Source organism: Poecilia latipinna, unplaced genomic scaffold, assembly GCF_001443285.1.
Source record: "Poecilia latipinna isolate Pla-1442-1.1 unplaced genomic scaffold, P_latipinna-1.0 Scaffold684, whole genome shotgun sequence".
In the NCBI taxonomy this organism is placed as follows: Eukaryota; Metazoa; Chordata; class Actinopteri; order Cyprinodontiformes; family Poeciliidae; genus Poecilia; species Poecilia latipinna.
Genome location: NW_015113300.1, coordinates 221122 through 248849, shown reverse-complemented (window position 1 = coordinate 248849; position 27728 = coordinate 221122). Strand labels below are relative to the sequence as shown.

Sequence of the window (27728 nt, the reverse complement as noted above, 5' to 3'; positions counted from 1 at the left end):
TAGTAGAAAACAATGTTTTAATCAAAACTACATTTGTAAAAAATATAATACTGTCATAGATCTGTACTTAAAGTAATTTACCATCTATTCATCTATTTTTAAACCTATAATTACCCCTAATTTATTATCAGTTTCAGTCTTTCTAGAAGATCGCTCAAATGTGACCAACCATTAAGGTTTTTGAAGTTTCATTATAGTAATATTGTCTCTGCTTTGTTATAGTAATTAAAAAAAACAAAACGCCCAAATTATTTATATTGCTTGTATAAAAATATAAAGACTTTTTCTATCATATTATGAAGAACCTTGCTTGTATATCAGTATTTAATACACTCATCTTTCATCAGGATGTTGAAAAATGAACATAAAAGTAAAAACATAGACTCTAGATACTTTTTAATATTAAGTGTTTTTTTAAATTATTTTATTACAAAAGGCTTTCAGCAAGTTAGGGAGATTAATGCACAGTTGAAGCTACAGCTAAATGAACAGCAGGCTTGCAACAACTCTTAAGCCGTCAGACTGATCCATGGGACCAGAACAAACATATGAACACAGTAATAAAAATAAAAAATCCTATGCTGCAGACTCAACGCACATTGCTTGCAGGGATCTGTAATTTACGAAGTTTGTTGAACAGCTCCAGGTACTGAGTCATGGTGTCAACACAGTCCGCCGGAGCGAAGAGACCCTCAGGTTTGGCAGCAAACACGGTTGGAAGTTCTGGAACGTTGTTGCCAAGAAAGGACTGCATGAACTCCCTCATGAGGTTCCAGCAGTCCCCTGGTACCACACAGGGACAATATTCTACCTGTGAGAAACAAACCCACAGTTAAAACTGACAGACTGAGAAGGTGCAGCTCTTCTCTTGCTTCTAATATCAAACCGTGGCCACACCTCCACAGATATCCCCCTGGCGCTGGAGCTCATTGTGACAGCGCCGACTTTGATCAAGAAGTCACAGTAGCGATATCTTGAGCCACGGCACTCCACTTTGTGTCCCTTGGCGTTCTGGAAATGACTTTTCAGCTTCACCATGAGGACGTCAAAGTTTGCGTCTGCTGTCAGGCAGGGTCCTCCCTCAAACAGAGCCATGCAGCTCAGGGGAACCTCAGAGTTGTGCATCACATATAAGAGTTTGGAGGGCTGACCTGGAACAGGAAGGCAACACTGACTTTATAGAAATGCAGAAAGCTTTGCAAAGTTAAGCAACAGAGTCACTTTGGTGAGAATTGTAGGTTTTTACATTTTAAGATTAAGTCAAAGCACTATTGAGTATTGTAATCTGAAAAAGAGCTATTCAAATTAACTTCAACTTAAATGAAAAAAACTAGTGCCATTCATTTAAACTTAACTTGACTAACAACATGAAGTAGGCTAAAATATATTAAAACGTATCACATTATGCAGAGGTTTACATATACAATAAAAACTAATATATTTATGGCATTGTTTTTCAGTCCTGCTCTTCAATGCCCACTGCCCAGCATGTTAGATATTTTCCTACTGATTTTTTCCACCTGATTTAAAGGTGACATCATGGAAAATTACTTTTGGGGACAATTTCAAGAGGCTTGAAAGTTTTATGTTCTTCTGTTCAGACAATTATATGCAAATATAAAGTTCACCCAAAGCAGTAAAGATCAACAATAGGCTTTGGACTGCACTTTAAACATACATTTGCTGTATGTAGTGTATTTTGTATGCATTTTCATATTATTTTCTCTATTGTAATTTAATATGCCACTATTAAGAAGTGCCAAACTGTTTCCTTCATTGTTCTTATAACAGTGTCCATAAAGATGAATGATTTCATATAAACAGCAAGGGAAAGTCTGGAGTGTCATACACAATGAATCAAATCCCGTACCACATATTACAGTTCAGTACACTCAGAGAGACAAAGACTTTAATTTGTGGTCTGACATCATTACAATGTGAGTTTTGTCACATTAGGAGGAAAAAGGGGTTAGCTCATCAGCTCAACTGTGAAGTGTGAAAGTGGCAACATCATCTTATTTGGGAGTTTGCGGCAGGAGGGACTGGTGCACCTAAAATACATTGAATCATCAGGAACGAACATAACGCAGGAATATTGGAGCAACATCTCAAGATACCAGGAAGTTAAAGCTTTGGAACAAATGGGTTCTTCAAATGGACGACGACACAAGGCATAAACCTTTCCGTCACAAAGGTGAGGTAGATTGCTGAACCTTACCGCCTGTATTTCCTGTAGACTGGTAAGTCTCACAGTCCACACAGAAGCTGCCCTGCTTCACAGCACCCAGCTGCTCCAGTTTCTTATGCAGGATGTCCACTGTCTGCTGCACACTCTTTCCCTCCGCCACAGGAACCGGACACACACTGCAGTAAATACAGCACCACAGTCAGAGGATGTTTACGGGGAAGTAGTGGGATGCCAGGCAGGGTCTAGTTCTGTTACCAGACATCCCATATTATTTATCTAGTGTTGATTCACCAAAGCGAAACAACAAAACAGACATAATAAATGATAATAAATGTGCGAAGTCACAGATTAAACCATATAAAGAATAAACATAGGTATTACCATCAACTATGAACTCACCAAGTTACTCCCATTGATATTTTTCGTTTTCTCCTCCTGCCTTGTCGTTTCGCTTTGAGTACTTCCGGGTCATTAACGATCCAATAATTATTATGTAGCTAAATTAGCGTCTGTTTTTTTAAAAAATTAAACAATAATATATATGTTAATTACATCAGATAAACTAAGTGGGCATTCTTGCATTATAGTAATTATTCGATACGTTTTTTAAAATTGTTTTTACTAAACTGGATGTTGTACGTCGTGAATTATGTCACTTCCTTTGAGGTCGACTTCCACACGTGTTGAGCTTCAGACTGTTTACACTGTTTGCCAAACGTGTGCGTGTACTTTTAGTTACCAATGCTAACATATAACACTTATATTATTGTGTCAGCCTGAGCTAAGAAGCAGTGATGCCCAAAGTAAAGAGATCCAAAGGAGGAGGAGAGAAGAGCGGCGGCGGAGCGGCCGAGGCGGTGGCGCTGGCCGACCAGATCCTGCAGGCGGACACGATCCGAGCCCGAGGCCGGGTGAAGGGGCGAGACGTCCGCTCAGAAAACGACGATCAGTACGTAGATGATCGATTGTCGAGGAAGATCTTACAGCAGGCCCGGATTCAACAGGAAGAGCTGCAGACTGAATATGGACTGGCCCCGGAGAAGAAAAAGACACCAGTCACTGTTCTCGGTAAGTGTGGAGAGGTTTAAGCTTTATTTTAATAGCTGGCTGGCTCTTCTTTAAAAACTTAAACAACATAGAAAATAATAAGCCGGTTTTACTGAATGAAGAGTTAATCATAGTTGTAATTTGTTTAGTTTTTGTAAAAATGTCTCTGTACTCTACAGTTGAATTTTTTATGGACAAATTTAGTTTACACTTTGAACTGCAAACTGTACACTTAGTGAAATATTAAGCACCTATTTTGTGTTCAGTGATATTTTAAACTCGTCCTCTAAGAAAACAAGCTCAAGTACCCTTCATTCTGCGTGTTTGACATGTTTTTGTCAACTCAGTTGATTTATCTATGTCCTCAATTCACCATAAAGGCTCATCTGCTGTATTTGTCTACTGCCTTGCAAATTTATCCATACACACTTAACTTTTATCACATTTGATCAGATTACAAACATGAGGTTCAGTCTATTCAGATAAGGTTCAGATAAGCAAAAGTTGTGTGGACCTGGGAAGTGGTAAGGAAACAATCTGTTCACCCCCCTTTAATCAGATCAAAGTTAAAGGTGAATAAAAACTGTTGAAAGGTACACTTTTTGAAAGGCTCTCTTTTTGTCTTAGATTTTATTTTTACAAATAAACAAAGATGCTCCAAAGTAGTGTTTTATGTCAGAATATCAAGTTGACACTTGATGAATTTAAAGTTATAGATTTTGAAATGGAGCCCTCCAAATCAAAGCTCATCTTTAATGTCGTGTTGTTTTATGACGTCCTGATAATAAAACTTTACTAAGTAAATACTTGGTACCCTAATGTCCAGACTGCCGTTATAACTGCTGGAAGAAATATGAGTCTGGGAAAGTGTGGAATATTGAAATGGAAAAACAACCAGGAAGTGTGATCTGAGCTCACTGTGATGACCTAAATGTTTTGTTATTTCCATGTAATCCCATTAAAGGCCCCGACTCTCAGGATGCGGACTCGGATGAGGAGTGGCCCGCACTGGGACACGCAGGTGCTGGTGATGCCGATGCGGAAGGCGACTCTGAAGTTGTTGTGGACGCCGACGATGAAAAGGCCATTGAGATGTTCATGAATAAGAACCCTCCAGTGAGGTAAGAAGCAACCACCTGCATTCATTTTGAATCTAACCGTGGGGATTAACGTAGATTATCTGTGAAGTTATGCCTGTCCTCCGGTTCTGAGCTGGTTTTGTTTTTACAATGGTTGCAGAAGGACCTTGGCGGACATCATCATGGAAAAGCTCACAGAGAAGCAGACTGAGGTTGGAACAGTGATGTCTGAGGTGTCCGGTCACCCGATGCCCGAACTGGACCCCAGAATCATAGAGGTGTACAAAGGTGTGAGTAAGGTGAGTTCACCTGCATTCTTCTAAACCCATTGGGTGAGGGCCTGGGGTGACCAAAGTGCAGCCAGGGGACAATTTGTGTCCCCTGGACTGATTTTGTTCAGTCCCTGACTGCAGTACAACAACGACATAAAGTTTGCCCACCAGTACAGCTGGTTGATACAGAATATTTTTTAATTAGGGCAAAATTATTAAGCACAAACTATTCATATTTTAATTACCACACTTATTGCATTTTCTTTATTTCCATAGTCAATAGGATCACATTTATGACTTTTACTTAAAACCCTGTTCCATCCCATCCAGTTCAATTAAATTCAGTTTAGTTATATAGAACCAATAAACAACAAATGTCTCGATGGACGATTTGTCATAACATCTGCTTGTCCCATGCTGCAGACATTTATATAACATGACCATCCAGCCCGTCAAACTCCGTCCACTGGTATTAAAACGATCTAATAAATAAGCAAAGTTTTGACTGTTGGATGCTCTGGTTTCTGCCTGATGACACTGTTCAGCCTCCACCACTTGAACCGTCGTTGTTCCTGCACTCTGCATTAAATATATTCTGGCAGAAAGATGTTGACTTAAATGGAAATGTGCAAAAACAAACTACTAATGAGAGAGCTGCAGAATTTTCCACACATTTATTATCATAGCAACATGAAGCAATATTAATATTATTGGATTTGGCTGTGGCAGGTTTGTTTTATTTAGAAATGTGAGTTAAATGTAGAAACAATTGAAACTGAATTCGTAGTTTTTTTTTTTCTTCTCTGTCAGGTGTTGTCAAGGTACCGCAGCGGTAAGCTGCCAAAGGCTTTTAAAATAATACCAGCGCTCTCAAACTGGGAGCAGGTTCTGTATTTGACCGATCCGGAGTCCTGGACTGCGGCTGCCATGTACCAAGCAACCAGGTGTTTTATCTGTCTTCTTTGATTTTCAGTTAAAGTTCAGTAGTGTGGAGGTAACCGAGGAAGATGATTTAAAATGGTAAAATAACGCTTTGTTGTTTCAGGATATTTTCCTCCAATCTCAAAGAGCGAATGGCTCAGAGATTTTACAACCTGGTGCTGCTGCCGAGAGTCCGGGATGACATCGCAGAGTACAAGCGACTCAACTTTCACCTGTACAGCGCCCTGAAAAAGGCCCTGTTCAAACCAGGAGCGTGGTTTAAAGGTGGGACTCTATCCTGAGTTTGCTAATGACTAAATGGAAGGTCTTACAACATAACGAAAGCTGCATGTCTGGCTGGCCTAAAGTAAATCAGAACAGCATGTGACTGCAAAGGGGCTGCAGAAAGGCTTAGGAGAAGCATGGTGGTGAACTGCTCGTCGCTGCAGCATTGATGCATGCACAGAGCTGACAGGTTGGCTCAGAGATTGGCCTTAAAACCAAGTCTGTTCTTAAAAATCAGTTTATGAATTAGAAGTTAGAGCAAAGTGGAGGTGTGGACATTCATCCATCCATAGTACCTACTTATCTCCAGCGGTCACTGGGCGAGAGGTGGAGTATACCCTGGACAGGATGCCAGTCCAGCACAGGGACACACACGCTGAAGGACAAATTAGAGGCAAATGAACCCAACAGTCACGCCTTTGGACCGTGTTTGCTGAAAGAACAACACATTCGGTGTAGTAATTAAAACTGTACAAATATGTATACATTTTACATTTAAGACATTAAAAAAAATACTTTGTAAATATGTTCCACACGGAAATCCTAAAGTCACATCGTTTTAGCTTCATCCGGTTCAGATGCTGTAAAAAAAAAAAAAATTTTTTTCGGTATCCAGTTATTAATTTGCCAGTCAAAACATAATCAACAGATCAGGCCTACACGGTGTTGGTCTTAAATCAAGTAGAAAGGACTGAGCTTTTCACATGTTGATGTTAGAGATATTCTTTTAGATGCGTCCTTTGCTACAAATGATCAAGTGTGCGCCGAAGGAATGTGGTTATTGCATTTCAGGCAGTAACGTTTTTATTTTCTTACTGAAAAAATAAACTGAATTATTTATTTGCATCTTTTAATGTATTTCTAATATTTTTTTAAAAAAAGGATAAAGTTGCTACATGAAAAATCTGCAGAATTGCCAATTATTTTTTCCGATTAATCGTCAGATGAATTGATAACTAAAACGAACGTTAGATGCAGCCCTAATTAAAATAACTTTTGGTGCTTTTGTTGAGCTGCGGTGACCTTGGTAATGCGGCGAGAAGGTCATGCAGTCAACGTTCACTAATAGACCTGTGAGGAAAATCTGACCCATTTAGATAGACGTCAAAGCCTATCTAAGCCTGTTGTGCGTGGGGCTGTGGATCAGTCAGGGGGCTCCTGCTGACCCCCAGCCATGAAAACAAAGAATGGGCAAGTGAACTTCAGAACTGGACCACGGCGCGATGAACGAAGGTGGCCTGACCTGATTCCTCACGTGTTTTTTATCACTCTGACGGCGGGGTGTGTGTTTGGGTAAATCGTGACACCTGGAGGCGCTATGGGGAAGAAGATAAGTAAACAGAGGCAGTTTGACGCTGGAGCAATGTTCTCTTGAGAAACCTGGAGCCCACCCACTCACATGGATGTCACTTCAACACATAGCCTCTACATAAGTAACCCTGTTTCATTTAATCCCTGTTGGCTGTGGCGTTTTTCAGCCGGATATCGCTCCCTACCACAAAGCAAACATGATTCAGGAGCACAAGTTTGGACAGGCTGTCCTTCAGGGTAAACGTGACATAGACAGCGCTGATTACAGTGAAGGAGGAGCTGCTGCCGTATTTATTAACAACAGGGCAACAATCTGAACTTCTCCTAAAACAGCCGGTGAAATGCATCCTGAAGCTGAAGCTCCTGGACGGTTTATATTCAGAGTCCATCTGTGCTTTTTGCTTGGTAAACAGTAATTGCTATGTAGGTCCTCGTTTCATGTCCACTGCCGGCCGGGCCAAGATCCAGTTTTTTATGGCCTTTTGCAGAAACAAAGTGGGTGAATTAAATGAATGAAAGGATTTGACAGCTTGTCGCAGAGCAGAAATATCACCCTCCCTGGGATCTGACACATTTCTAAATTTAGTGCTAGATTTATACATTTTATTCTGGGGGACGCTGGGAGAGGATTAGCAGCTGCCTATTGAGTAAACGACACCACTGCTTGTTGCTGCATAACGAGCTTCGCAGTCCAACTAAACTGGGTCAGAACAGAACTCGTGTCTCTGTTGAACAGTTCGTCTTCTTTTAATCCTGTTGGTTCTTGTGTCAGCAAGTTGCTCCACTTTGAAAGGGATGATTACGCAAAAACAATCCATGTCCTAAATAATAGAGGGAGGGAAAATAAACTATAAATAAAACAACAAAAACTATGCGAGTCATTACCACCAGGTGGCGGTGTTGGCCTCAAATTAATAAAATGTATGAATACCAATAATTACGTCTTATGATTAAGAAAATGTAAAAAATGAACTAATTATCCACTTAGTCTCTCATTGTGAAGGTAAAATGAGCATAAAATGAAATATTTACCCTCATAAGTTCTTTTTATATTTGTCCATGCTTTAGTATTAATAGCTTTAAATACAGCCAGCTTCACAAGTGCAACCTTTTATTAGCTTTTTCTGTGTTAGAACAACTACTAGTTAATATAATAATTAATTTATATTTCTAACCCTATATGTCAACCAATTATAAGTTCCCAAAGGTAATTTTTGTGAAATACACAGCTAGTTATGTCTACAGGTTTCCCCACCTGAGCTTCTGTTTTCTGTAGCTCCTCTTGTCTGTTTCTTTGATTAATGCTCTCCGTACCCAGCCTGTCAGTGCAGCTGTGTCGTTGTTGTTGTTTTGGAACCTAACCCTAACTGAAACTTTCTCTCTGACCTTTATTTTGTTTTACTTTGTCTCCGTGATGCTGTTCTTCACAGAGCAGCTGGATTTACACCCATAATAAATCAAACACAGATGGACTCTTGTCTACTCATTACATGACGTCTGGTGTTGGTAAACGGGTCTATACACAAATTCACACCACCCTTTTAAGACGTCCAGTTGTAAAAAATAAATATTTCTTCTTCCACTTCGTAATTATGCACGACTAAAATTCTCTGAGGTTTGTGGTTGTAATGTGACAAATGAGGCAAAGTGTTTTTAAGGGTCTGCTCCTCTGTGTTTCTGCGCCTTTACATTTCGTGTAGGGCTGATTGACCATGACGAATGAATTACTGACATAATCGTCAACTAATTTAGTAATCGATTAATTTTTAACTAAAGTAAACAGACTCAAATAAAGGCCAAAAAACAACATATTTAGATCAATAATTAAGCCAGAGTTTATTTTGCAATTACAATAAAAAACAGTTGTATGTAAATATGTTCCTCCCAAATCTTCTCAAGTAGCATGGTTTTATCTTCATCCGGTTTAAATTAATCTATTCTTATTAAACGTGGGGAACCAATATGTAGTTTTATACTTTTACATTTCTTTTCTATTAGTTCATCCAGGGAAACTCCTATTAGTGTATAAATTGTGGAGTTCTTTTTGTTTTTATTTATGTAAAACACTTTGAATTGCCTTGTTGCTGAAAATGTGCTATATAAATAAAACTGCGCTACCTTACCATAGGAATGCTATGTTATCAAATTTTAGGCAATAAAATATTTATTTTCTCATGTGAAGTTGGAATTGAGTTTGAATTATTAGCATTTGTTGATGCATTTCTAATAGTGTACATAAAAATGCTCGTGTCTATAAAATATCGAATGTGGCAACTTCTTTGTGCGATTAATTGATGACTGAAATAATTGTTAGTAGCAGCCCTAATCTCGTGTTATTTTTGATCCACTTGCTTTGCATTCTACTGCTTTAAGTTGTTTTCTGTTTTCTGTTGGAGCACTGATGTAATATTTTGTGTCTTTATTGGAACGCAGGTATACTGATTCCGTTATGCGAGTCTGGGACGTGTACGCTGAGGGAAGCCATCATCATTGGAAGCATACTAACTAAATGCTCCATCCCGGTGCTGCACTCCAGGTAAGGCGTCTTCCTCACGTCCACACGCCGCTACTCACCGTCTCATTGTGTCGCATATCAGACCCACTGTCTCCGAAAACCGCTTTAGCGTGTGATCTGTGTAAGTCAATGCAAGGTCAGTGTTGCATAACTGGTTTAATCGTTCTCGTCTTTCAGCGCGGCAATGCTTAAGTTGGCAGAGATGGAGTACAACGGTGCCAACAGCATTTTCCTGCGTCTCCTGCTAGACAAGAAGTACGCCCTGCCTTTCCGTGTCCTAGATGCCTTGGTGGCCCACTTCCTGTCTTTCCGCAGTGAAAAACGTGTTCTTCCTGTGCTGTGGCACCAGAGCCTCCTGACCCTGGCCCAGCGCTGCAAGGCCGACCTGGCTGCTGAGCAGAAGGAAGCGCTGCTGGAGCTGCTCCGGATCCAAACACACCCTCAGATTTCAGCAGAGATTCGCAGAGAGCTGCAGAACTCAGAGTCGAGAGATGTTGAAGTTGGACTCCCTGCTATCGTTGATATGGACTGACGTAGTCTGCTTTTTCATGTTCCCTCAGCTTAAAAAGACTTTTGGCTGCCTTCATGTTGGACATTTTAAAATAACAAGACCTTGGTGGAATCTGGTCATGCTCCATCTTGTTATTGCAGATAAAACATGCTTATTAGTGGTGATGTAAGATGTTATTTCGTAACACAAATCTGAGCTTGAGAATAAAGAAGCTGTGGGAATTTAGAGTTGGGGTAAACTAGCAATATGGATTAAAAATCTAATGAATGATACAGATATGGTCATTGATTTTTATTTATTAACAAGCCACACAAGCTCAAGCTGGTTAAGACTTTATCCATCATTAAAGTCTTGGAATGATTGAATAATTAAAAATTCTATTTATTTCAGTCACTCCAGGAACATCTAATCTTTTGCTTGTAATCATTAAGTTTGTCACAATAAAGAAACAGCACAGACTTCTTTTGCATGAAAACCTTTGTACGATGTCAAACAGAACCTCTGATAATGGTTGCTGTTAAACACATCTCCTTTATCAAAAAATGAATAACCTTCCTAGTTAATGGTTATTTCAGTCGACTATTTTTATTGCTAAAACTTTAAACAGGAGTTTTTATAACACCATTTTTTTCCTGTGTTTTCTGTGTTGGTTAAGGTCAGGAAACATTTCAGTCTTTAGGTTTTCTTTCTGTAGCCCCATACTTTCGAATGATTTGTTCCCAGTTTCCTTCTATGTGGGATTTCTAAGGTCCCTGTATAGATTCTGTCATTTATTCCTTTTTCTACACAGTGAAAAATATCAACATTTCAAATGTTAAAACATGATGACAGCAACCTAAATAAATAAAACTCAAAAACAAAGAGCTATCAAAACTAAACACTGGTTTACACATAGGTACTAATCTTTGTCTTGCTACATAACCTAAGTGTGTCTGGACTAAAGCTCAGAATGTTGACCATTTTTCTGTAAGAAATAAAGTATATTTTGAGAGATTATTATTATTATTATTATTATTTACTAAAGTTGATATGATTTAATGATCTGAACAGCGAGCGGGGCAAAAAATAATATGGAAGAGTAGTAGGGCCACTGAAAAACAAAAATCTGAGAATAAAGGTCAGAGTTCTTAATTTAACCTCAGAATTTTGACTATTTTCAAATGTTAACTCTTTCTCAGTGGTTTTTATTCTTTTCCGTAAGAAACGGAAGAAATCTGTATGCGGAAGACCTTTAGCTCTTGTCACCATGGTAACAGCACACTTAGCAAAGCAGCTAATGCTAGCCCAAAAAAAGAGGAGTTTTTGAAGCTAGCTAACGTCTTTACGGGCAGCTGGATGCTACGTTTGTTATTCAAAAGCGTTTAGGGAAAGATGGAAAGCTTCAAATATGACTCGGGAGCAAAAACTGTCCACGAATCAGCGCAGGGTGTGGTTCTCAGAGCGGGTAAAGACCTCCCTGTTGTCGGCGACCTCAGGGTCCTGGACAACCTGCGGGCCCTGGAGGAGACCTGCCGGGTGTCCTCCTGCTTCTTCGGGAAAGTTCAGAAGGACATCCAGCCGCACATGAGGAGGATTGTCACCGTATGGATGTTAAAGGCATGTCAATTTTGTCTTAATTTTCATGAAATACATCCAGTATTTTTGATGTAATAATCACAAAAGCCACTGTTTGGTAGGTGTGTGAGGAGCAGCTGTGTGAAGAGGAGGTGTTTCCGCAGGCGGTGCACTACATGGACTCTTACCTGAGCCGTTTTCCTATCGAGAGGTCCAAGCTGCAGCTTTTAGGGGTGACTTGCATGTTCCTGGCCTCCAAAATGAGAGAAACTGTCCCCCTGACAGCTGACAAGCTTTCTATCTACACAGACAACTCTGTCTCGGTCTCAGATATTTTGGTAAATTTGTTATCTTTCTATTTTCTTCCTTTTTATTTATTTATTTTTTTTTACTTTGCTTCATATTTTGTGGAAAATATGTATTTTCCAGGATCCACAAAAGGTGAAGAGTCAAAAATAAGTAACAATAGTGCAAAAAAAAAGTCTCATAAATGCCATTTAAATGCATGCTTCTAAAATATATTTATTCTTTTTAGCAGACAGCCCTTTGCAAAAGTATTCACTTGGAATTTAACTTGATTTAACTAGAACCAGTTACTGATTTTTTTGAAGAAATTACAATTTTAATCTATCTCTTGAGCCAACTTGGTTCAGATTTATCTTTTTACTTGTCTCCAGAACTGATCTAATAAAAATAACAGCAGTCCTCCTGTAATCTATTTCCATGAAGGCCAGATTTGGCAAGTGGAGTTCCTGTAAAAAACATTCATCCTCTTGGATGATTTACGCTTTTTGTTGCTTTTACAAATAAATCATGATCAACTAAATTAGTGTTTTTGATATTAATAAATAAAATAATGCTTCTGTTGTATTGGTTGGGATGTACAAAAAACGTACATGATACACATTAACATATTACTTGAATTAAAGTGCCACCAATTTATTCAGATTCCGGTAACATACTTTCAGCCTGATAATGGTAGAAAAATACACTAAAATGAACCTTTGTATCTAAAACGGCCTACAAAGCCTACAAAGAACTGGGGAGTCTGGAAAAGTCTGGGAATCTGACCTGGAAAACTTGCAGGAACCCTGTGCAGAAAACTACTTTGTATATAATAAAGAACATTCCCAAACATTAAGAATATTCTCAACATGAATCATTAGTTGTACTAACTTTATGTTTAAAATGAAGCTCACATTGATACAAGACTTCAACAATGTTATAATTCTGAAATGTCAGAATAATTGTGAATCCATTTTAAACTATGCAAGGAATGTGCTTGCATAGTTAACAAAATGGTGTTAACTATGTTGATCATTTAAAGGTATTCATGCATACATGACTTCCTTGGTGTCAGCGTGGGGTGTTGGGGGCCAATAACCTGTGGCCTCATGTATGTGAATGACCTTGCAGTGGGATTATGATGGTAGGTTGATTTGGAGGAATGTGTATGTTGCAGCAGTGGGAGGTGGCGGTGGTTTCCAGGTTAGACTGGTGTCTGGCCTCTGTGATCCCCTCTGACTTCCTGGAGCCCATTCTTCACGCTCTCCCTTTCGTCCAGGCCCCTCACCTCCAGCACATCCGCCGACATGTTCACTCCTACATCGCTGTGGCAACAATGGGTGAGTTGCATAACATTGTTACCTACACATGAGGTGGTTGGCTCCAGCAAAGAGGAACAAAAGCTGATTGATTAGCTTGGTCACATATTTCATCTGGTCATAAAAGGAGTCTGTTTTACGTTTTGAGTGACTGCATAGCTGATAACTTTTATATAATCGAGCATTTTTTGCTCCTGTGAAATCTAACATCTTTGCAAGCAGTGAACAGTTGCAGTGGCAACAGCCATTGCCGTGGTCACGATGTGTCAGCACTTTGTTTTGGAGGCAGGGAGCTGAGTTTGTGTAATCCTGCATTGTCCCACCGTGAAAGACCTGAGTCCGACTATTCAGCTGGCTCAGTTCCCACGATTCTCCGTGATGGTGCCAGAGGCAGCAGGTCACAAGGATGCCTTCAGTTGGTTCTCTTTCAGACAGACTATAACGTTACAGCACTTTCAGTAAAAATAATTCCCGGATCTCAACTTTTTGCGGCATTCAAAAAGTTGTGACGTAAACACAGAATGGATTTGTCTCACGATTTCTCCTGCCTGCAGCAATTAGGATATTAGGTGGACAGGCTTTGGGGAAGGACTACCTCTCTCTATTTGTCTTTCAGGGTGTGACTCAGTGTTACCCTGCAGCCTTGAGTATCTCAGAAATCCTTACAATGATGAAATCTCTAGTAACTCACCCCCTTTTTGTGTCTCCAGATTGCAGGTTTTTGTCCTTCCTGCCCTCTACTCTTACATGTGCCTGCGTGAGCACCGCCATACAGAGGCTAAAGATGGTGGACAGCCACAGCTTAGAGTCAGTTATCACGTTTTTGGCCAGCCTGTTGGCTGCTGATCTGGTAAGGATAATATTTAACCAGTATTTGCTGCAATCGCTTTGACTTTGCCCGGTCAACAGTATGTTTTGGAGCTTTTTTCTCCCCAAACTTCCTTATCAACCTCAAGAAAAAAATTCTGTTTTTGCTTCTTTTTTTTTTTGGCCACACTTAAATGTTTCAGCCACTCTAACAAAATTAAACATCAGACAATCTGAGTAAATCTGAAAAGCAGTGCTCAAATGATTTTTTTTAAATTTGCTCAGACAAAAAGCTTAAACCACCTTATGTGAAAATTGAATTTCCTCCCCTGTTAAACCATTGTGATTAGCTACACTGTTTGGAAAGCTGAGCTCAACTAGACAGAGCTAGAGAATCAGCTGGTCCGTCCATCATTCTGTGATCCTAAGCATAAACAAACTTGGTAATTTGAAGAAAACACAACATGTCCACCTCTGCTCCTGAAGGCGTTTGAGTGGCTTAGTCAAAACCTGAACTTCAGGTACTTTGGTAAGACCTTAAGCAGGTCATTCATGCTATAAAACCCTACAACGAGACTTAATTACAACAACTCTCCAAAAAAGATGTGAAAAACTCATTGCCACTTATCCAAACACTTCCTGGCATTTCCTGTGCTGTAAATGCTGCCAGAGTTGTTCACCATTAAGTTTAAGAAACCTAAACCAGACAGTTCCAGGTTGGTGTGGATTCTCCTTGCTGTTCTGAAACATTTAAGTGTAGTAAAGAGCAAAAAATAAATAAATCTGCAAGGGCACAAATATATTTTTTCTCAGCAGTGTTGCTTGTTGTGTGTAATGAATTGATTCAGGCCTCTCTTTGATTCAAACTAATGGGATAAATTAACTGTTTGATGATTTTCCTATTGACCTTGATCTACTTGTATTGCTAAGAATGCTTAAACAGAGCATTTCCATACGTTAAGCTCTCCCATCACCTTAAATCCTGCCCCGTTTGTGATTCTTGACCCCGAACAGGATGCAGTCTTCTGCTGCTGCGAGCTGTTAGGAAGCGTGCTGGAGCTCAGTCTGCCTTCCTGTTTCCAGGAGGGAGTTGGCAGGAGAGAAGCACACAGTTCAGAGATCAGCTGCACTCCTGCAGACATCCAGGATGTAATCCTCACACCATCTCAGGAAATCAAGCTCAAACATTCCTCCCTGCCATGAACTGTTCAGATGATTTAAACTGCAGGCAGAAGACTAAATTTGGGAAGCAGCAAAATTATATCCACTCCCCAATTTCTAAATGTTATTTTCTCATTATGATGAAAACTTGTTGAATTTATATATTTAAAACAAAGATCTGTTCTAAAAAGTCTGATTGTGCTTGCAAATCGTCTGTGATACTAAGCTGCACTTCAACCTTGACAGCAATGTTTGCTTACTTTCTACCGTAGTGTTTGAGTTTCTTTGTACCTCATCTGCTGCTCTGATCAGTTGAAACTGATGTTGCTGCACGTTTCCAACAACTCTGACCTCAAATGAGTCCAATTTAAAAAATTAACTAAACATTCATGTGGATCACAAACATTAGTCAGCAAATTAGTTCTCTGTTGTTTTTTTATTTATTTCTTCATCCCAGGAATGTAGATAAAACAAACCAATGGCAAGCTGGAAACTTTGGCAAACACAGACATCATAAAATGCATGAGCAAAGCCTCCAAACCTTCACCTTCTCTGAGGAGAGGAAAAAGTCAAAATGCCCACATACACCTTACTCTATTCACTGAAAGTGCCTTTGTGAAGTTGCTCGTTTGCCCTATAACTTCCAGTTGAAACATTATTTCTTGTGCACATACGCAGGCGATCCGTTCCTGATGACCTACAATAAAACTACCATATTAATTTAAAGACAAAAGATTTTTTGAACAGCAGCATACACATGCAGCTTTGACATTAAAGTTAAAGGTCATAAAAATTGCTCTACCATGCCTAACTTAATACCAATAGGAATTAGGCAACTTGTGTGTATTGTATACATTTTTAACCAAACAATAACATCTTTCTTGCTTAAAAAAAAAAAACAAAACAAAAACAGTAGACGATATTATCCAGAGCCAAACTGATATGCGAGAATTTTTAGGCTTAAATAAAAATATCATCTGCATATATGGTTATTCATTCCAAGTTTTACCCTGATACAAGTCAAGATATTCCAACAGCTCACACTCTGTGCCCAATCCTTACGTAGATATGCAGAGACAAACAAGCACGTGTTTCTATTCTTGTGCGAGAAACAAAGCCTTGGTGCGCCTCGCCCTCTCTTAGAACCTGCCACATGCATGCAAATAGTCAGAAGCCACCTGTTTATGCATTAGTGCAAGGCAAAAGCAGGTTTGACTGGTCACACCTGTTGAACCCTGTATTATTTTTTTTTTCAAGTCATTATCCAAACAAGTAATTTCAGGGAAAACATGAAAAGAAACAAAACACTGAGATTACATTTCACTTACAGGCAAACATAATCTTGGCACTTCCTGTTTTACAAAACACACCAACATCCGAGTAGATTTACTCTTTGGTTTACAAAATATCAGTTTGCACACAATAAAAGCCATAACAGCAGAAAAGTAATCCTAACATTTAACCTACATACTGATCACAAAACTGAAATTTAAATGGGTCAAAACAGGGTTAATGTACACCAACGGAAATAAAAAACTTTGTAAATCAAAAGGTCATAAATGGTCATAAATGTGAAAAGTAGGCCAACGTGAAACACTGGTTATAAAGAGACAATTAAAAGAGAAAGTTGTCCAGTCGACTGCTGTACTTGAAATATCTTTTCCAAACTATTGTTTTGGTTAAAATGTGAGACAAATGAAGAGACACTCTGAACGTTACAGCTCTGAAAGTTTGAGCTTTAGCTCTCATCTCCCAAAAATCTTTGACGTTTAACTGATCCTTAGCTCTGCTTAGTTTAAATACAATTAAAATCAGTCTAATTTTATAGATTAAATCCCAGTTATGAATCACCTAAAACATATTCAGATCTTTATACGCTTTTCCTCCCGTTTTGGTTCGGTGTAATTCTTCAAGTTTTCCAGAAGCCCCATCTTGGCCATCATGTCCTCGGTAGCCGGATCCTTAGCTTGCTGCAGATCCCCGTTTAGCCATGGCCTGTTTGTAAGTTTCTGTCACATTATCGCAGTCACTGATTGAGAAGGCACTGTCGGCCACTCCGGACCTGTAGCAGTCCCACGGTTTCAGCACTCTGTCCCCCAGAACCCTGTCCTCAGCTATGTCCAACAGATTGTCTGCGGAGACGCTGCCTCTCATGCTGGTTTTGGCCGGTTTGTCGGATTGTGTCGGGGGTCTCACGTGGTCCGGCAGGTCCAGCTGATCAAAGGACTCCGAGGACAGAATGCTGTCTTCGCTGATGGCTCCGCTTGGTCTGGACCTGGTGGCTCCTATTGGTAAAGAAGCTGCCAGCTGATCCAGAGAGCCAAACTCTTGGAGCCCACCGGAAGAGAATTTTCCATTTCGCTTGAGGATACCTTTTCTACAGGTTGGAGCTGAAGGACAGTCTTTAGTTTGTGGAACCCAGCCAGAGTCACTGTGTTCAGGTGAAGAAGAATAATAACCCGACTCTTTCTCTGCGGGTTTCTTGAGAATGCCTTTACGTGGCAGCGCTGCAGGAGAAGTGACGTGAGAAATGTTCTGGGAATTCACCACACCCACATTCGGGCTTTCATGCATTGCCTTCTGTTTTGCGCTATTGCGCCTCTTTAGAATACCCTTACAGGGCCGGGAGTCTGTGATTGTTTCATTAACCGTCTGCGAGACGTTATTCTCCTTTTGGGACCTTCGTAGAGAGCGCTGCCGGACTATTTCACCTCCGCCAACCTGCGAGCGGAGCAGGCAGCGCATCTTGGAGCCGTTCTCCAGTAAAGGCCTGGATGTACGCCGCAGCCAGCTAGCAACAGTGGTCAGCCCAGTGGGATTTGATGAAGACACCAGTGAACTGGTTTGCTCTGTCAAACTGTTTTTCCTCTCACAGAGCAGCGGCTGCTGGTAGCCCCAGTTCAGCCACCAATGTCCCGCAACCTCCTCAATTGTGGCTCTGCGCTCGGGATTCACCATGAGCATCCAACGAATGAGTCCACAAGCATCTGTGAGAGCAAAAGAAGGAAAACGTTATAGATCTAGTGCTCAAGTTTGGCTTAGAAATAAGATTACACATCCAAATGAAGAGCATCAGATGTACCAGATGGTTTGTTTGGTTTCCGGTAGCTCCCTGTGCTAATCTGCTGCACCAGGATTTTGTGGTTGAGCCCATCAAATGGCATGGTGCCATGAACCAATGTGTACAACAGCACGCCAAGGGACCAGGTGTCGACCTCAGGCCCACGGTACGGCCATCCGTTGACGATCTCTGGGGACGCGTATAAAGGGCTGCCACAGAAGGTCTGAAGGTATTCATCTCTGTGGTAGAGGTTGGACAACCCAAAATCTGCAATCTGAAAAGGTAAGAAGTCAAAAGATTACCTTCATATCTCCTGGTGTAGTAGATTACCATTTCATTTTCCATTACTACAGACACTATTTAGTGAAGATAATTATTCTGTCTTTAAATAATGGTCTGTACAGCGAGTCTAAAGAATACACGCAACATTTAGTAAAGTGACAAGCATTATTAATCATTTTCCTCATTTAATGTGACATACATTCTGTACAATTCATTTGAAAAACAAATATTTGGGGAAAACGTGTACAAAAACAAGTAGGTAACCTGGTTGTATAAGTGTGTAAATCTCAGATTTTAATGGCATCTCCACGGCTCGCTTCAAGTGTCGTATTCAGTTTTCCGCTCTATATACTCTATTCCAAAACTTTAATTTCCTTCAGGTGAAGCATTTCATTGTTGATTGTGATGTTTAGTCAGACTCACAGTGACTCAAGGTAGACTCACATCTACCTTGATGGAAACCCATGTTTTGCTTTGGGTATGCTGCACAAACATATTTTGTGGAAATGTGGCAAAATATATATATATATATATATTTTTAAAAAAAAAAAAAAAAAAAAAAAAGGTTCTTTCTACTGCAACCCTACTTGTAAAACAAAGAAATAGTACTGAAGGCTGCAGCGCCTTCAGCCATCCTGGGCAGCCAGATTCACACTAATTGTTGGGAGGAGTACATTCAAGAGCTGAATTTAAATCACACGGTCTATAAAGCAAAGGGTTTATACACTTATGCAGCCAGCTACTCCTCATTTTTCATTTTCAACATTTCCCCCTCACTGGTTTGTTTGATTTTCAGTCGAATTGTAGACTACTTCTTGGTAATTTGGCAAATATCCAATTTTAATAGCCACTGTAAATAAGAAAAAAAGTAATTATGAAAGGTGCATTTTATTTTTGATGCATTTTATTGGTATAACATAATCTGAGAAAGAAAAATGCTGGTAAAATATTCCCAACTTTCACGAGTTGTTGCGTGTGAATAAAACAGGGTGTAAACCTAGCATGCATACCTTCACATTGCCGTTGCCATCTAGTAAAATATTCTCCAGTTTCAGGTCCCTGTGTACTATTCCATTCTAGGAGGAAATAAAAAGTTGTTAAAAAATGTGACATAATTGTAGCATAAAATTCAGCTTCACTCTCATTATTGTACATTAGTTAACATTAAAATGTCCACATTATGCAAAAGTGTTATTTCTTTCTTTTTCAAACTGAACATTTTCTTCAAGTATGTCAGCTATGCGTCTTTGTGCTTCGCTCTGCAGGGGGGAATACCTTTCATTCAAATTAGTTTCCCTTGGAGTAAAAAAAAAACAAAAAAAAAAACATCACCAAGCTGCGTTTCACAATCAGTATTATAATGCATTCTAGAGTTTTGTTGTATTTGTTTATATCCAAGATGCATCTAGGTAAAAACTAATAGTTTGTGCTAACGTTGTAGGTAATAAAACACGCGGCAATGACCTTTCACGTTATGCAAGCACGGAAGATTAAATATTTAACAAGAGATGAGTGCCCCATAAAAGTAAAATAAGACAGATGGCTGACGTCGTCTACGATAAGCAATTAGCAGTAAGTTTCATCCCAGCAAACATTTATGAAGGTAGTCCAAAGTGCAGACTGTTCACCCTGACATGTAGTAAGCCCTAAATGTCACTGTGCTGGACTGGGCCGTAGAAACAACCAACTCTTGTGTGTTTGTCAGGGAGGGGTTGTGTCCATTCACACCCTCATTAAACTGTTAGTGTGTGTGTGTGTGTGTTCTGGAAGAGCTGGCCTCTAGCCCCAACGGTAGCTCTGCTCATTTCTGTCTCATTGTTCTCACAGCCTCCCTGTTCAGAGCTGCCTGGTGACGGGAAATATCGCCCCTTATGTAACATTTTTAGGTGGAAAATTTATAACCCGTTTCTATGGTGTTTGAATTATGATTTTATGGGCGAAACATTCTTACCTGATGGCAGTAGTGCACAGCAGATACGATTTGCCTGAAGAAGTGCCTAGCTTCGTGTTCGGAGAGGTTTTTCTTGTCGCAGATGTAGTCGTACAGATCCCCCTGGCTGGCATACTCCATCACTATCACAATTTTGTCCTTGTTCTCGAAAACTACGAAAGCAGAAAGCAGCCTTTGCTTAAATATTTACAACACTAAGACGCTGTGTTACAGGTTTCTATAACAAGGATGAGGAAGCACTGATAATGACCGTCTCATTAGAGTCGATTGGTGACAGAGGACAAAAGAGTCAACACATAATCTCAGAGCTGCTGCGGTACTGAGCACTTATATAACCGCATCAAGTCTTCAACACAAAGACCTTCGTGACTAAACTCTCAAACCCGTCTCTCACAGCAAGATGTCTTTTTTTTCTGTTTTTCTTACAGCTGGCGGTTTGAAAATGTTGAACACTACCTGGTAAATCTAAACTCTCAGGGAAGTAGGAGTAAATTCGTACCTTCGTAAATGGTTATGATGTGGGGGTGACACAGTGAGGACATGATCTCAATTTCTCGCCGAATATGAACCAGGTCTTGGTCATCCTTGATCTTCTCCTTTCTGATCGATTTTACAGCCACCTAAAAGAAAAAAAATGGGACAAAATGCTTGAATTAACGTGTTTTATGACATCTTTTTTTATTACAGAGCATAGAGGATTTTATGTTTGCCATCATACGGTTTCCTTTTAATGAGAGGCTGAGGAAAGGAAGATTTATTAAACATTGCCCCTCCCCTACCTGTTGCTAACCACTGGCTAGCAGAAAGAAAGCTACTGCGACCAATTTTTTGGTTAGGAAATAAATACCCACAGTGGAGTAAACTACTGCATTATTTCAGAGAAACAGTGAAACCTTTGTTTATTCGAGGTTGTCACACAGTGGAAATGTCTTACCCAGCATGGCTAATAACAATCCATTAAAAAACAAAACAACCATTGCAGTCACAAGTGACTCCAAAGTGAGTTCATGTAAATTATTTTTCTATGAAAACAGCTTCGGGCAAGATGTTCACTTGAATTTCACCAGCATCATTTACAATTTCATATGAAAAGAAAAAGCTGACTTTTAAAAAAATCTTTGCATTAAAAGCAAAAAAAGTAGCTTTTCTAAGACTAAACATTAAAATCAGTATTCAGCCCTGGTCCTGATTCATTGTGCTCCATTATTTCATACCTTTGGTTAGTTTTAGTCATTTTATGCCACATTTTTCAGAAGTAAAAAGTTGTTGTTGAATTAAAACACATTTACATTTAGATTTTAGGTAACATTTGTTTGTATAACGTTATGAAAATACTTGACTATGACAAAACATTCGTATGCCATCCTTTGAGGAACTGTATACAGTATATGAAATGTTTTGTTTTAATGGTAAGAAAAAGAAAGGTACAAAAATAGTAATGCTTTTTGTCCGTCATTTTGAAACAATGAAATTCTTGACCACCAGCTGAGGGAAGTGGACCAAAAACTTCTGCAGAGCTTTTTCTAAATAGGCCAAATGAACACGAGACTAAATATTTAGGAATGCAAGAAGAAAAATAAATATTTTCCACCATTTTTTTATCTGGAGCCCTTAGAAGAACGTCTGAACGGGAGCTATGGAGTCTGTTTTTCTTTGAAAAGGCTGCATTCATGTTTGTATGTCCTGGTTGTCCATTTGCAGCCCAGATGCCTGGGATTCCTCTGTGTGCGTCATCAGTCTGCCCAAAGCTCAGGGTGTCATGAGGCGGCAGATGGCCCAGCCGGTGGGGTGTCCTCCTTTTTCTCTGCTTATCTCTAAACCCTCAAGGTTGAAGACTCGGGAGAATGAGTAAAGCAGCGACTTGCTAAATCACTTTCGACACGCAGCAGTCTCTTGTCGTGAGTCAGACTGTCTGGCGTAGCTCTTTCTCTAGGGGTCAGCACAACATTCACACCACGACACTGACTCCTTTTCCTGATTCTGGCCGTTTCCTGCATTTGTTAGCATAGCTTTCAGAGGGTGTGAAATCCTACTCGTGACGACCTCACACCCCTGTGGGGGTTTTCAGACTCTGTGCTGTCTTTGTTGGAGGCCAATCTGCTTCACACAATACACAACTAGTGGTGAAAATGTTAAAATTTCACATTGCCTTTCTGTACAAATACACACAAATCATAAATCTAACCTACAAACACAGTAACGGCAAAATCAGCTAGCTAGCTGTGATAAAAGAAAAAAAAAAAAGGTTGGTTTGCAGAGATAAACCTGCTGGATTACAAATAAAAAAATTAGTTTTTTATTTGTAATGTCAAGAACAGCAATTTTTTTTATGGCTCCTCCCCTTGTAAAAGGAGAGGAGACAGAATATTTATCATCTAATTTAAGTTTATTGGTTCTAAGCCATAATATAACTGACTAACAACAAATGGTAAATATTTATACTCTCATATTTAATATCACACAGCATGTTTGACAAAATTATTACCACAAACTCCAAAGAGTATAGCTATAACATTAGCATTATTAAGAAAATAGTGGTTGTTATACTAATTGAGTCACAAGCTAACAAAAAGCTATCAGATTGATATAAATATCTGCAATTACATCAATGTATAACTGTTTTATTAGTTGAACAGCACAAAACTGTAAAGCTTAAGTTTTTTCTTTTAAATCAAAACCAGCCATTTTCCTTCCAAAGGAATAACCAATACTGTTGGTGCGAGAATTAAGCCAACATTTTTTGTGATCTGGAATTTAGGGTTTCTGCTCTAAATCGATGAGCAGAAAAACCGAGACAAATTAAAATAGATGATAGCGTCTTAATATGATATTCCCTACAAAGAGACACAAAAATCAAACCTTTAATCCATGACTACAAAATAACCAATACTAGCTAGCTAATAGCTGCTAGCTAGCTGTGCCATCTGATCCAGAAGGAGGTAAAAAAAAAAGATTGGATTATTATTAAACTACACTGATTGAATATTAATGTGATAAAAACAAAAGTATCTTGTAAACAGAGAGCAGATTTAAGTTTTTGGTGTTTTTAACTGCTGGCTAGTTTTTTAAACAATCAAAAAAAGCTAATGTACTACGCTAACCTGAAGCTAATTAGGAAACAAGAGAATAATGGGTTTATAGGACAATAACCTTAAATGTCAGAGCTTTCCAACTTATTTGTGATGCTAATTAAATATTTCTGTTTTAATTGATTGACGCAGAAAATATTAAGTAAACTAACTGATATATTATCTTCACTCCCTGCTGGTCAAAAAACACGATAAAATTGAAGCCAAATAGCGAAACACTTTCGCTATTTAGCAAACCAGGCAGATTCTTACTTCATCTGCAACTGAAAATATAGGCCTTGTGATCACCTTCCTAAAGTTTTGCACATGTAGGTTATAGTCAGAAATAACTAAAAGGTAATTTTATTCATATTTAACTAAGGTGAAAAGGAAATGTGATGACATTTTTACAGCACAGAAACTATTTAGCAAACCAGGCAGTTTCTTTAAAACTTCAGCTCAGGTCATTCACTTTTAATTGGACACTTTCTTTTTCTTGTCATAATAAAAACCAGTGCTTATGCAACTTCCATTATAGAATAAAAATTCCTCCCAGTCTTTTATAATCTCTGACCTTAAGTCTAGACCAGATAAAATCATTTCACCTGCTTTAAGCAAATCCTTGTCATGAAATGTTGACGTAGGTAAAAGTATTTGTAGAATTCCACAATAGATTCTATTGAGTACGTCATAAATTAACTTTAAAAGCAGTTTAGTAAAGCTCTGCCTTAAAATTAAACCAAACTTATTCAGAATTAGTGAATAATGTAGGGGCCAAACCTACACAGTTTTCCTGGTATGTGATTAGCAGCACTTCACATATACTGACCCCCAACCTAAACAGGATCATGTCATAAAATATGTGAACAGACAACAGGGGCAGCAGCAGTGACATGATAAGAGAGACACAGCCGTCCATTGTCCGGGTCAAACCAGTTACCATTACTGAGCATTTATTATCGAAAAATAATGCCTTGTTCTTTTACCCTTGGTACGTTTGGCTTGTCTTCTCTTTAGACGGACTTATCATTAAAAAGACCCGAGGCATATTGTGTCAGGAAACTCGTCAACAGGAATGAATCTCAGACACCGACTCATTTCTCAAGATCTGCTCTGCGATAAGTCAGGTCAGACGGTGAGAAAGAAGAGAGGGCGTGTAGACAAGACTGAACTTGAATCACTGCATGTTTGCTTCAAGAATCTCAGGGAATTTCCTGAGATGAAACGGCTTTCGCTCATGCTACACGCCATGTGTAAAAGGCGAAAAGATCCGATAAGAAAAACATGAACGTTGAGCCCAGCCTGTTATTTTTAGCAGTGACCTGAATGAAAGCAGATAATTGAAACTAAACCATTAAAATATCCCTGCTTTCACTTGTGACGTCCTGTTTGCTGAAAACAAAAACAGGCACTGAATCATGCATTTGTTGAACCAGACTTGAGTAAAAATACCACCAAATAAATAAATAAACCTAAATAAAAATATATTACATTACCTAAATTAGTTAGGAGTGGAAATGACTAACACAGAAAAGCATAAATTGTACAAATAATGAGTCATTTACATTACTTATGTTATTAAACACATAATATAAACATAAGCTAAATGTGCCTTTAAAGTTAATGTGATTATTATCCATAATGTTCAAATTATTAGTTTATCTTTACCCCTTTAAACAGCAAGTCAAATTTATTTTTCTTGTAGACAAAGTGAAAGTGTAGAAGCCATCTTTCATTCAGCTAAACGGCAGTGTGCAGCAGAATGAGGGGGAAGGCCGGTACTTTGTTCCTAAACCATGTTGCTTATTCCACTTTCTCTGGCATTTTATTAAAATTATTTTACGTTGTAAACACCGACACCATTTGTTTTTTTCTCAGTTTAGCCATAACTGTTTTTACTAATGGGAAACAGAAACCAAATGTTTAACTTCTTGTTTAAAAACATAAAATGTTAAACTGAAACATTAATATTTTTTTCTCTAAAAGTAGAGTCAGATTATATTAGGGAATAAAATTTACATTTCCCATTTTTAGCTTTTTTTTTCCTCCTTACCTTTTCTTTTAAATGCCTCTCATTTCCTTGTATCAAAGGGAATCGGTATTCACCTGAACATCCCCCTCTTCCTGAATCAGGAAGTTTGAAAGAAAGTTTCTAAACTTTCCTGTCAGAGACTCCTTCAGGGGAAAAGCTGCTTTTGTCAGCCCAACACAATGCCTTTGTGCCATGACGCATGTGTGCGTGTCAAGTCAAAGTGATGATGTTCAGCTAGTTGCAAAGGTGAGAAGAGTTGCATTACTTCCACATATTTGTATTCAACTAGAAGTAAAAAGTAACCATACAAGAGAGTAAAAAGTATTTGATAAAAATGGCTACTCATATGCTATGCATCTGATTCAAATTTTCAAAATGATGTCATGAGACAGACAAAAATATAAAGTTATGTGACAATTCTGGTGTTTTAAAGACAAATACTATATCATTACAAAATAAATTTAAGGGTAAGAAATACTTTTCCTATTTTTTTTAGTATAAAAGTATGACATATCGGTAAGGTGTATAAACTAAGAACAGGGTAAAGTACTTCCACTTGCAATAAATGATGTTTCTGTACACTTGACCTCCAAATAGCACTGAAACAATGAAGCGTACAAACAAGTCTTACTTTATCATAAACTGCAGGTTAGTGTCTGTGCTTGGTGCATTTTTGATTAAAATATTTTTGTCCTACATTCAGGGAAGTAGAGTATTCAGACATTTTATATTCAAGAGTAGCTTTACTACATTACACTATTCAAGCAAAAATAAAAAGGAGGATGCGCCAAAAACTGCATCCTCCTAATCAAGACACAATGTGTAGATAAGGCTTGATTACATCAAGGCTTGATTATATAAAGGTTTGATGTAAATGAACCAGTGTCTTGGCTGTTGTGTACATTTTCTCCAAAAAGTTACACGTAGCTGCAAGTACTAGCTGTTGTTGTGAAAGGTCTCAGTTTGTCCAATGTATTTGCACAGCTGCCAAACTCGGCTCCTGATTGGTAAGTAAACAACTGGTTTGGATTCAATGCATGTTTTGCAATTCTGTTTATTTTATAATTAAAAACTAAAGAAAGAAAGAAAGAAAGAAATAAAAACACCCATTCTGCATTTCATGGAGAAACATCCCGATTTCCCTACAGTGTTCCCCTCTTACTTAAATTTAAAATACACACTACCTGCTGGCGGACTCATAAGAACAACCCTCTACCTGTAAACAACAGGTGGTGAGCAGGCAGGCTGCAAACCTGGTGTGTGGCCATACATTATTAACAAAAACAGAGAAGATAATATGCTGCATCTCACCAGTCTGCCAGATCTTTCCTTGGCTTTCTTCACCTTTCCGTAGGTCCCTTTGCCCAGGGTCTCCAGGAACTCGTACCTGTGCTTCAGGTTGTGTTTGTGATGGTGTCTTTTCACGGCTTGCCTCTTAGCGGGCAGCTCGGACGGAGTTTTCCCAAAATGAGAGTTGTCATCGGGTGGGAAGCGGGCAGCGTGTGGGCCATCCATGCTGACACGCACCGTGGTGGTGGGGGTCTTTGTTACCTACTTTCAGAGTCAGGTGTTGCTGCTATAAAACGCATCCCAGGGACTCCGGAGCCGACGTGGTTCTCTCTGGTCTGGTTTGAAATTAAATCTAAGAGGTCTGTTCTTCCCGTGGAGAACTCTGACCAAACGCTGAGGAAAGACAAACATGAAGCGCAGAGATATGCAGGTACACATGTAAGCGGGGGAGAGAGGGAGCACCGCCCGCACAGCGCTACGTCAAGCGGGGGAGGAGACGTTTCAGGTGGCGGATCAGATGTCTGTGAAAGTAGAGTGCCCTCAGTTTTTCTTTCTCTTTTATCAGTTTCATTGCTTGTGTTTCTATTTCCTCGCATTATGCTTTATTTAGCATTTCTTGATTTTCTTTCACCTACTTTGGTTGCTTTCAAGTTGTTGCTCTCCCAGTCGGGACGCACAGGTCGATAGAACAAACGCCATTAATAAATTGAGAAGTCAGTAGCGCACCAGAGCGCGAATATAGCGTTTAAATTAAGAAAAATAAAGACTTTTATCTTATTATGCTGTTAA

At 39.1% G+C, this 27728-nt stretch overlaps 4 protein-coding genes across 4 annotated transcripts; 2 read left to right on the top strand and 2 right to left on the bottom strand.

The window, feature by feature from the left end:
• Positions 1-390: 390 nt before the first annotated feature.
• med20 (mediator complex subunit 20) lies at positions 391-2695 on the bottom strand. Its single transcript, XM_015044645.1, has 4 exons — positions 2588-2695; positions 2219-2364; positions 898-1151; positions 391-811 (listed from the first exon to the last, which is right to left on the bottom strand). The coding sequence occupies exons 1-4, from the start codon at positions 2599-2601 to the stop codon at positions 590-592; spliced, it is 636 nt and encodes a 211-aa protein (XP_014900131.1). The 5' UTR covers positions 2602-2695; the 3' UTR covers positions 391-589.
• Positions 2696-2829: 134 nt separating this feature from the next.
• On the top strand, positions 2830-10587 carry bysl (bystin-like). The gene is made up of 7 exons (XM_015044643.1): positions 2830-3256; positions 4200-4356; positions 4475-4613; positions 5397-5530; positions 5632-5792; positions 9537-9639; positions 9796-10587. Exons 1-7 carry the CDS (start codon positions 2983-2985, stop codon positions 10148-10150), a joined length of 1323 nt encoding a protein of 440 aa, XP_014900129.1. The 5' UTR covers positions 2830-2982; the 3' UTR covers positions 10151-10587.
• A 668-nt stretch (positions 10588-11255) lies between these two features.
• ccnd3 (cyclin D3) lies at positions 11256-15776 on the top strand. Its single transcript, XM_015044644.1, has 5 exons — positions 11256-11725; positions 11806-12021; positions 13146-13308; positions 13998-14137; positions 15109-15776. Exons 1-5 carry the CDS (start codon positions 11501-11503, stop codon positions 15295-15297), a joined length of 933 nt encoding a protein of 310 aa, XP_014900130.1. The 5' UTR covers positions 11256-11500; the 3' UTR covers positions 15298-15776.
• nuak2 (NUAK family, SNF1-like kinase, 2) lies at positions 15682-27453 on the bottom strand. The gene is made up of 6 exons (XM_015044639.1): positions 26961-27453; positions 21049-21169; positions 20550-20701; positions 19609-19674; positions 18338-18590; positions 15682-18242 (listed from the first exon to the last, which is right to left on the bottom strand). The coding sequence occupies exons 1-6, from the start codon at positions 27162-27164 to the stop codon at positions 17218-17220; spliced, it is 1821 nt and encodes a 606-aa protein (XP_014900125.1). The 5' UTR covers positions 27165-27453; the 3' UTR covers positions 15682-17217.
• Positions 27454-27728: the final 275 nt, after the last annotated feature.